The sequence below is a fragment of the Lingula anatina genome, chromosome 5, assembly GCF_051362555.1.
Source record: "Lingula anatina isolate TDL-2025a chromosome 5, LinAna3.0, whole genome shotgun sequence".
In the NCBI taxonomy this organism is placed as follows: Eukaryota; Metazoa; Brachiopoda; class Lingulata; order Lingulida; family Lingulidae; genus Lingula; species Lingula anatina.
In genome coordinates this window covers 1931613-1942198 of record NC_141771.1, presented here as the reverse complement: position 1 = coordinate 1942198, position 10586 = coordinate 1931613, and the positions used below count along the sequence as shown (strand labels likewise).

Genomic DNA, 10586 nt, shown 5'->3' with positions numbered 1-10586 from the left:
ACGCACGCGCTATCACGCGTTAATTCGATGTATGTCCTATTAGACACTTAAGCACTGTCAATCTTGTTTATAATGATACCAGGACGGTGACCTTGGAATTACACAGCGTAAATTGTAAGGTTGCTTTATGGACTGGACCAAAATAATTGTACAGTTCGTAAAGTAACTATAACTTCATGTTGAACTTACTAATGCACATTTTAATATCCAAATGATATCATAAATCCACGAGTCTAATGAGTCGCTGAAGAGCTCTTGTTATATAGGCCCCATTCAGAATAGGGGGCTAATTAGTCTGAGGGTCAAATATGGCGGAACCACTTGAATACTTCCCCACGGGACATCTATTTAGTGTCTATTAGCGGATTAGACGGCAAGCTTTGTAGAAGGTCGCCATATTCGAACCTCGGACTAGTTAGACCGCTATTCTGAAAAGGGCTATAGTCAACGGCATTTTGGCGAGAGGTTTGTATAGATACGTAGTAATCATTTTGGCAGACTTTGCAGCTAGATACGTACGCGTATTTTAAAGATTGAACTTCATATGGTTACTTACATAACACATAGAATGATGGTATCAAGGTCATCTTCGCCCGGTTTTTTAAACCCAACTGCCTAAACCAAGCAAAAAGATCATCACTTTCATCATCATCATCTCCATTATCATTATCTTAATAATAATAATTATAATGATTATAATAATAATATATGCGTTCCGTTCACAGAAAAATGAGCCCTTTTGTTGATATATGTCATTAATTTTCGAGGCAATGGATATAATGAGCATCCTTGTGATGGTCGGGAGCACCTTTCAAGAACAATTACAACAGTAAGCGATATAGAGGTGCGTGCATTTTCAGAAACAGGGCCGTTTTTTCCTTTAATTATATTATAGCTATGTTTATCACTGTTTCATGGCAAAATGTCCTGTTTCAGAACACAAACGTTCGTAAACGACCACTCGACTCTTCCGATCAAGCGTGTATTTCTATAATACATGTATATATGTCGTGAGTCATACAGTTGTAAGTACTGATATCATATCATTAATGGAAAATTTTGTACAGGGGTATTAATGACGTTGCTTATACCAAAACGAGTTAGTCAAGTTGTTTTAGAGAGTGTGCTCCAGACTTCCCCACAACCGTTCCCCTACAGGCCTCTCTTTCTCTCTTTCTCTCTCTCACCTGTGCCAGACTGATTTTAGGATGTTTTGCTGCTGCAATCTCTATAGCAGCAGGATAAACCTTGTCGCCCCAGCGAGAAAAATGGAGTACATGAAATTTCCGTCCAATGTAGTACATAAACCCGTGTTCATTCATCGTACCAATGTCTCTGGGGTATGGAATAGAAAGTGATTAATTGGATCGGGATAAGCACACGCTTCGCAAACACCCCACGTCTTATTTCTTTCATCAAAGTTTATAAACATGTCAAAACATATCTAGGATGTTAGTTGCAGTTGCATTAAGCGCTACGATATGTCACAACTTTGACACCTTCACACTGCAGTCACAACTATCACATTCACCCAGTGTAGTCACAACTATCACACTCACCCAGTGTGTTGTCACAACTATCACAACCATCTAGTGTGTTGTCACAACTATCAGACTCACCCAGTGTGTTGTCACAACTACCACACTCACCCAGTGTGTTTTCACAACTACCACACTCACCCAGTGTTGTCACAACTATCACACTCATCCAGTGTTGTCACAACTACCACACTCATCCAGTGTGTTGTCACAACTACCACACTCACCCATTGTGTTGTCACAACTACCACACTCTCCCAGAGTGCTGTTTCAACTCATCAAACGCGTTGTCCCATTTAACACATAACATACCCAGTATGGTACCAACCACACGGTGACACCACTTTCCTGTACAAGTCTTCAGAACCGTAATAAGTACTGAACATGAACACCCCTCTCACGCATATTTCCCCTTCCACACCTAGAGGAACGATCTTGTTGTTTGCATCAACTATTTTCACCTGAAATATCGAGAAACAGATCAGTTTGTTGAACGCAATATGACTAAAGATTATTTGATATATTGATTACATATTGATTTTTCTAATAGACGGCCTGGAAATAACTTTATTGGAGGCAAAAACTTCGTATCAGGGGTCACTAAACTCTGTATAATGGTAGAAGGTGCCTATATGGAAAATCGTTTTACACAACTATAGTTATAATGAAGTTTGTTTGTTTGATTGATTTAGAAAACTTTGGAGAAGACTCCCTTTGTCTGGCTCCCTCCCTCTCTCTCTCTCTCTCTCTCTCTCTCACACACACACACACACACACACACACACACACACACACCTCAGTGTGTGGCGGTGGAAAGCCAATACCGCGGTACCGGCGGTCAAAGTCGTCATCTAGTGGATAGGTGATACTGATGTTCCAGTATTCTGTAGTGCCGAGTGCGACCTGAAAACACCAAGCGTGAATTGACGTACATCAGCTTAAAACCAACAATCCCTTTTTTTTACTTTCATGAACAAGCAAAATATATCCATTAGCAGTGCTGTATTGAAAACCCAGAATCTAGTGTTGGCCATGTGGTGTTACAGGTATTTACATCTAAGGTCAATGTCATTCTGGGGGGGGGGGGCACGGTCTAAAGTGTATGGCGTGTAATCTGATGAAATCCCGGGTATATAAAAGACAAAACTGGTGTAACCCCCCCCCCCCCCCCAAAAAAAAAAAAAATGCATCTGCAACCTGTTTTACAACTTTCTGTAAGCTTTATTTTGATCGGAAAATAAATGTAAAACATGGTCTTCTTTCGCTCTTCGTAAATGAAATAATTCAAGCTGTAGTTTCATAGTGTTCAAGATCATAACAATTTATACAATGCTTCTGAAAGTTGTGTGTTTGCGAGTTTGCATTATTTCCTTTTACATCGAAGACCAGAGAAGACATCTTGTAATTCTATATTTCCTTTAAAGGTTAAAGATACACGTTAGCATACCGCATTATATCAAAAGGATACTGGAAAATCTTTTAATCTTTAAGGAACAATCAACACACGACCCTAACCTAAATAAGGAAACACCTAGAATATCTTATATGGCTCAATTAAATACATCGAAAGGCAAAACCTTACCACAAATTCTGGGATTAGTTTTGAGCACCGCTCTCTCAGTTTCTCCGTGATAACTGTGGACGTGAGAATACCTAAAGAAGCAAAAAAAAAACATCCTTGATTCAAACAGTCTATAGTGCATGCAGGTGTCGGAGGAGAGGGATAAGATATACGTGTATACATGGCCTAGGACAAACTTAAAACAAGGGACCGGTGCAACAAATGCCTGAAAGATTGTTTTTAGATGATTTACAGTTCCGAAGGAGTACATTTATATATTTACACAGCATCTAAAGTGAGCCCTGGTTTTAATGCTCATAATTAGCTATTACAGGGGTAATTTTACCCCATGTAAATCTTCAACCTTTTGTCAAATAAGTACACATTTTTCAAAGAAGAAATGTACCTCGTTTCACAGAAGACGTGTCGTATTTCTGGACAATCTCGGCATCAAGCTCCAGACCCTTCATCAGAAATGTCGGGTACAGCTCCAGGTGGGTGATCCTGTAAAATGGCGATTATATTTTAATGAAAAAAACTGCGATAACAAAAAGTGTACAGTTACATAAAGTACCATTGACATTAAAAACTCCTGCTTCTTGAGTAAGTTCCGCTGAGATATATTTAACTAAAATCAAATTTTGCATTAGTCTTGAAATTTGCAATTTTCAAAATTTAAATTAGAGGCCACTTGGAAACGAAAGATTTAAAGAAGGAATCGAGGTTTAATGTTGTCCGGGAGTAAATTGGTTCGCCAGTTGGTTTTGAACGTCAAAAAGCGCGGTAACATTTATAAGGACGTCTGCACAGACCACGTCAAAATATACAAACGTTGTTTTCCCCCTAGAACAACAAAAATATCTACAAATTATTGTTTATTTGGCTAATATCCATAATCAATATTTCATTATTTTAAAAAACGAATTACGTTTTTTACTTAAAAGAAAACTTGAACTGAGAACCCAGATTATACTCCATACATTATAATACGTGTGAACCGTGACGTCTAACTTAACCGGATGTTGCCCAAATAATTTAAACCTTCGAAATGCTGTAACCTAGGTTCAAAACTACAAAACCTCTGTTACACTGGGTTTGCGACGGTTTGGACAACAAAGTTTGCCCATTACCAATTTCTTTAAAGGGATAATAACTCTTCGTATGAGATCTATTTTTCACAATAAAAACATTGTGAATAACCCATAGAAATATAACATATTCTGTTTAACCACAAAAACGGCAGTTCAAATTGGTTCTCCAAGAGGTTGCAAGCCCAGTGTCACAGGGGCTTAAAGTGACTAACGCAATACAACATACCTGCACTCGTGTATAGATTTGTACAAATCCTCCATGTGGTACCCCTCATCTTCGTTCTCTCCCTGGAATTCTGCGTCCCACAGTGTGGACGGTAATATGACCAGCTGGATGTCTTTCTCATACTCCACACTGACCCAGTAGACGTAATCTGCTACCAGTTCGTCGTCAACGGGATTACCCACTCCAACTACCACCGGCTGGTATCGCAATAGATTGATAAATAGATCAATAGCTAGTACTTAGGTCAACAGATAAATCAACAGATAGAGTAACCTATAGACCAATAGGTAGATTGGTGAACACAGAGTCTATCAGAAAACAAGAGGATTTCCAACATCTGATATTTCTGTTGGGTCATCCATTGTAAACCAAGATGAGAAAGGGGTCTCCATTGTACAAATTGATCCTCGGTTTCGACGTGGTTAATAAGCTACTGTAGATTGGTTGTATATTACAGTATAAAGCAACGTCAAGTACTACCGTTTGATAAAAAGCACTTATTACTGTAATATATACTAAAGGCAACTACTGTATATAGTTGCATTTGAGAATCCTTGTAAGAAATGTCAAAGGATAGAAGGCTACATTTTTCTAGTTTTCTAAAGGTTTCACATCACAGGAAGAACATTATTTAAAAATGGTCTTTATTACCTTCTTATAGTCAGCATACCGTAGTAAGGAAAACTTGAGCAAATTGACCGCCTTAAAGTGACTATTGACGGAACATTTAGGAACGCCGGTGCTGCCCTGGAGTCAAAAGGTTAGTTAACGATGTTAATGTGATGTTTTCCACAGACAACATTTTTGTGACAAAAAATTGACTTTGTATGCATCTTTAAACCCAACAAGTAAAGAATGCTATTATAACGTTACCATGACGTTTTGTGGTTGTATAAACGTTATGATAATGTTATAATGACTTTCTGTGTTTGCTGGGCAATCGGTTCATATCATTCCGTACCGAGGACAGCCCCGTATTTATAGGATCATCTCCAGTAAAGGCGTCTCTGGCTGCTTGGATGACGTCCTCTAAAATATCTTTACCAAGCTTTGTGACCTCTTCGAAGGACAGGCTGAAAAATTCAAACTTTATTTTCGATAACAGATTTCTTTAACCAAAAGTCAAACACCAGCAGTCCACAAAATGAGATAAATCTGCCCATTTAACAAAACGACGAGGAACACTGATACAGTATATGACTAGTAGATTATTTATCTTAAATTATTTTATTGAAATTTAGATCAAAAGGTGAGTCGTAAAGTACTTCCAGAAATATATTATTTTTTAATACTTTTGTACTGATATCTTTCGTGGCTGTTTCTCTGGGATATAAGTAATTAACTTTCTTAGTATGCCTATAATGTGTCTACTACACGTATATAAGTTTATAATTGAACAGCAGGATAAACAAAGATAAAGATGGCGCTTACCCGTACGCTGCTTTCGACACATTTGGAATAATGATATTCTTAAGATGGGGTACCCTGAAATAAATTCACTTGAGCTGAATATTTAAAGGTACTTAAATGTACCGATGATGTTCAAAACATGGTAATTGGAAACTGAATTAGCTAGCAACTTTGAGTACGGATTTTAGATCTTCGTAAGTATGTGTTGCGACTACAATTGCGCCTCTGATTGTGCCTTTAAGGATACAGCTATCGAAATGGGGTCAGACAGATTTCTGGCAGATCTCAGACAGAGGTCAGAAAGAGGTCAAGAAAAGGTTAGATATAGGCCAGGGAGAGATCAAGTAGAGGTCAGGAAGACGCCAGGAAACACCTGCACACCCATTTGGTTTTACTTTTAGGTTTACAGTAGGTTTTACACCGTTTTGCATTTACTTTGACAAGATAAGGCAATTTTTCGGATCAGTAGTGACACATTAACTTGGTACAAGCTTATTACAGCAATCAGCTCGCCATAGAGATCGAGCCAATCTGGTTTACTTAACATCAGAAGTACAGTGGCGTGTCGCGGTCACAGTGTGGGGTCATAAGATTTCTTTTTCACATTGACTGTTATCACAGCAAGGTGCTAAGTTTACCCGTCACAACTGGGATAGGACTACACCCCATGGTTCTACCTTTTAGACTGTATGTTTCTTCCGCCAAATGTCTCCAAGTCTGGTATAAGTTCCTTCAAAGCAGCGACATTTGTTCCGGCCTCATTTTCTATAATCACCAGTGTTTTTGACTTTAACTGAAATAAGGAATCGATGCCATGGGTTCTATGACAAATGCCTTTTTTTCGAATTTTATACATTACTCAACAAAAATACAAGTTTGACTGTCTCAGTCGATAGTGTCAGAATCATGTCAATGCAAAAATTGTCAGTTTTTGTGAACATATTCAAAACCTTAAAAATATCGATTGCTTTGAAATAACACACCTCTGCATTGGAATTTACGCTTTAACATATTTTGTCGCAATACATACTTGATTAAGAGCTATGTCTAGGAATTTTGAACGTGGTCGGTACGCATACGCCGGCTAAAATGAAAAGACATGAAGTCTCATCGATGTATAACGTCGGTGTATTATTTTGGAACATAAGGTCACATCGGCAGATCTTACATGATAAGATGAATGTATGACACACGTGTTCTATTTCATTTGTTTTTTAAAGACCTGAAGGCTCTACTGTTTCCCAACACAGGCTTCAAACAACTACGCATGCGCGAAAAGTGCGCTGTTTGAGAAGTTGGTGAAATTGACAAAGCCTGCCGGTGTTTACCGTCTGGTTGATTTAATTTCATTTGCTCTCTGGTGTCTTTTTGAAAATTTATATTAGAAATGTTCGAGTGATTTTATCTTGTAAAAAGTAAATCCGTCGGAATTCCTTAGAATAACATTTATTTTACCTTCATTTTAAAGGGATTCCCATTGTATTTATAGTGTTATACATGTATGTGGCCCCAATTGGGATTTTTCACCCCTCCCCCACTCTTGATTAATAAAATTCTTCATGGGCCAGATTGAAATTGATATTGCAAAATACATTCTAAATCGTAGGAAGCTTAATTGCAGATAATGCTGCGAGGACATTCTTGTGCAAGGGCGAACTTGGCCAATATAATTTCTTTTACTTTCTCCCGGTTTCTCCCGGTTTTGGAGCGCCTGTTCTAATTTTTGAAAGCGAGGCAATGGAACCAAACAATACGATGCAATATGTAATCTCGTAAAATTTGCTATTTTTAAGTAAAGACCATAGCATGGAGTACATTGAAATGCGACTCGTTTATTATTATGATCTTCAATAATAGATAATATAAAATATGCTATATAATAAGTTCTTGTTCCCGGCCTATTTATGAACTTAATTTAATCTTTTTAATATTTGGAGATTAAAAACACAAAAGTTGTCTGGTTTCATATCGAGGCACCACATATTGTTCGTTTGCTCTGTTTCCCTATTTTTTGTTTCAATGGAAAACCAATGGATCGCCAGAGGGGCTTTAACATGACAACAGAAACAACTGTCATACTTTTGTAATTCCTTTGAAAATGCATTTCAATATAATTTTCTATGCTTTGTGTTTTTGCTGCTAAAATTGCATATAATTTGAGATAATATAACGTAATTACCGCGTTAAAGACAACGCCAATTTGTGCTGCAGCATATACCATATATACATATGAAGCGTCCGGAACACTTGTAATGGTGAGAAAATCTCCCTTCTTCATCCCTAGTGCCAGCAGTCCTTTGGCGAGTTCTGTGCTCTGAAAACCAATCAGTTCAGGTTAGCTTTATTCTTGCCGGGTAAACACAGTGATTAAGCTCTGACTATTACATAATGGCAACTGTGTGACACGCGTCGTCTACAATAGGTATGCATGCATCAGTTATTCTGATTTTGATTTCAGTACCTGTCAGTACCTACTGTGTATTAACAACTCACAGACCTGCCAGGCAGCGTCCGTAATACTTGTCATGGTAGTAAAACGACTCTTTTTCAAAACCTTGGACGAACATAATTTCATCAGTTACTCTAAGGGCTCTGACACTATCGTTCTACGTAGAAGGACCTAACTCTCGCTGAATTCAATCAGGTGTTCAGATTAGCTAACGTCCTCTCGTTTCCAACGTAAGACGTACATGTATAATCACCTGATTTTCTGTTTCTTTTTTCAATTTAACTTTATTCGATCAGCGAAAAAAGAAAATCTATATAAATGAAATATTTAAACAAATAATCAAAAATTAAATGCATATGTATATAATAATCCGTGCTTATCTGTTGCATTTAACGAGAGTTCCCGCAGAGTTGGTTTGCTCTACGGAGAACGATTGTTTCATGGGGGATGAGCCCTAATCCTTGGAATGTGTTGTCCGTGTAGTTTTCTGTGTAGTATTTCTTATAACAACTGATCTTAGACATGCAACTACATGCCTTGGTATTCCTTGAAAACGCATCTTCAGAAACAACGTCTGCCATACATTGATGGACATACATGTACGACAAATAATACATGTACGATACAATCTCATCAGGTTCACTGGCCACTGGCGGTTTTGTTTCATGTATATATTCATTTATATTCTAGGTGTTGCTGATGGTGCACACATGGGCTTCAACCCCAACTTTTTCGCAAAGTCATATTGCCAAAACAATAATCGCCCTTGTGCAAAGTTTGCATGCTTCTTTGAAAAGATAATCAGTGAAACAACCTTTTCATTGCATATAATGCTCGTTAGACATTTAAATATATAAACATTTTTTTTACAAAATGATCAACACTTAATCTACAATATATATAAACAGTGCATGGGCACTGCTTGTCCTTCCCCGGGGCAAACCTGCACTCCACTCTTATCTCTAACGTGACACGTATCTGACCCTCCCTCTGTCAATTGGAGAAGTCACGTTATGGGCTAGTCCGCCCCTTTTCGTGGTCCCCCGTTCCACCTTTAGACATATATATATTTATATGTATGCTTGTATGAATGTATGTATGTATGTATGTGTGTGTGCGTGTGTGTTTGTGTTTGTGAGTATGTGTGTGCTTGTGAGTGTGTGTATGTGTGTGCGCCTGTGTGTGTTTGTGAGAGTGTGTATGTGTGTGTGCGTGTGTGTGCGTTTGTGTGTGTGTGCGTTTGTGTGTGTGTTTGTGAGTGTGTGAATGTGCGTGCGCGTGTGTGCGTGTGTGTGTGTGTGTGTGTGTGTGTGTGTGTAACAACGGTGACTCTGATGGAGAAAACAACACTTTCATTCTAATGTAATTACTAAACCTCTGTCAAAATAACCAAAGGTAGATGAGATAGATTTTTTTACTTATCGTGTAAGATCGCATTCACAACGAGTTGAGCTAGGCTTTACAAATCCTAGGTACTAAATATGGTGGACGTACATGAAAGAAAAACCGCCTAATCTTTTAATAGCCTCTCACACGCCTCCCCATGTGTCGTCCCAATGGAGCAGAAATTTAATGACTGTACCCCCGCAGGGACGACGCAAGTTTTCAGTTGTTTCTGTTACTCAGTTTATCGAGTAAAATGCACAAAAAAAGAAAATATATACATCTTTTGGATTTTAGTATGTGTGTCAACTTCCCCCTCGGGGTGCACAAATTTGACCCAGGGTGGTAATTTAAAAAAATGAATTAACTCTTAGATCGCTAACATCCCCCTTCCACCTAACTAGGTTCTGGACCAGTCTTTTCACTATGCACGAACATACCTTGTCACATATCATTTTATAGGTGAGATCTTGGCTAAACTGCGGCAACCTGATGGCTACCCTGTCCGGCTTTTCCCTGGCCGCTTCCTGCAGGCATTCCCACACCGTGCGTCCCACTAGAGGCTCGCTGCTGGCCCCGTGGATGTAACTGTTCTTTAACGGTTCGTTTGGAGGCGTGGCATCGCTGGATACAGTGGTGAAAAAGAATAATATGAAGTATACTGCAAACACCGATTCTTAAGTAAATAAACAATTGAACCAACCGACAGACAGACCAACAGACAGACAGAAAGACAAACAGACAGACAGACAGACGGACAAATACTATACCCTGGGTTTTCAACGATTGACTTCCACATCCTTCCTCTCGCTATGCCAGACAGACGTACTGAATAGACACTGACACAAATACACTCTATACACACCGATATAATAAATATAGTTTATAAATAAAAGTTATCTATGATCTCTCACTCCTGATTGGTGGA

The 10586-nt window shown here is 38.5% G+C and overlaps 2 protein-coding genes across 3 annotated transcripts; both read right to left on the bottom strand.

Moving 5' to 3' along the window:
• Positions 1 to 935: 935 nt before the first annotated feature.
• LOC106169015 (medium-chain acyl-CoA ligase ACSF2, mitochondrial-like) lies at positions 936 to 5579 on the bottom strand. The gene is made up of 9 exons (XM_087013172.1): positions 5533 to 5579; positions 5378 to 5489; positions 5068 to 5163; positions 4417 to 4613; positions 3506 to 3603; positions 3121 to 3191; positions 2334 to 2441; positions 1851 to 1999; positions 936 to 1335 (listed from the first exon to the last, which is right to left on the bottom strand). Exons 1-9 carry the CDS (start codon positions 5577 to 5579, stop codon positions 1101 to 1103), a joined length of 1113 nt encoding a protein of 370 aa, XP_086869298.1. The 3' UTR covers positions 936 to 1100.
• Positions 5580 to 5828: 249 nt separating this feature from the next.
• On the bottom strand, positions 5829 to 10586 carry LOC147761460 (medium-chain acyl-CoA ligase ACSF2, mitochondrial-like). Of its 2 annotated transcripts, XM_087013852.1 has the most exons (5): positions 10429 to 10586; positions 10099 to 10282; positions 8006 to 8140; positions 6504 to 6619; positions 5829 to 5901 (listed from the first exon to the last, which is right to left on the bottom strand). In XM_087013852.1, the coding sequence occupies exons 1-5, from the start codon at positions 10455 to 10457 to the stop codon at positions 5844 to 5846; spliced, it is 522 nt and encodes a 173-aa protein (XP_086869978.1). In that variant the 5' UTR covers positions 10458 to 10586; the 3' UTR covers positions 5829 to 5843. The 2 variants fall into 2 exon arrangements, with proteins under 2 accessions (XP_086869978.1, XP_086869977.1); XM_087013851.1 differs by lacking the exons at positions 5829 to 5901; positions 6504 to 6619 and having other exon boundaries at positions 7221 to 8140.

Excerpts from the sequence above, each read along its gene's own strand:
- LOC106169015 (XM_087013172.1), bottom strand. The coding sequence starts at position 5,579 with ATGGGCAGATTTATCTCATTTTGTGGACTGCTGGTGTTTGACTTTTG. Across the intron at positions 5,164-5,377 it reads TAAATACGGGGCTGTCCTCG|GGCAGCACCGGCGTTCCTAA; the intron begins GTACGGAATGAT and ends TTTTGACTCCAG. Across the intron at positions 4,614-5,067 it reads GGTATGCTGACTATAAGAAG|CCGGTGGTAGTTGGAGTGGG; the intron begins GTAATAAAGACC and ends TTGCGATACCAG.
- LOC147761460 (XM_087013851.1), bottom strand. The coding sequence starts at position 10,457 with ATGTGGAAGTCAATCGTTGAAAACCCAGG. Across the intron at positions 10,283-10,428 it reads TCAATCGTTGAAAACCCAGG|CGATGCCACGCCTCCAAACG; the intron begins GTATAGTATTTG and ends CACTGTATCCAG. Across the intron at positions 8,141-10,098 it reads ATAAAATGATATGTGACAAG|AGCACAGAACTCGCCAAAGG; the intron begins GTATGTTCGTGC and ends ATTGGTTTTCAG.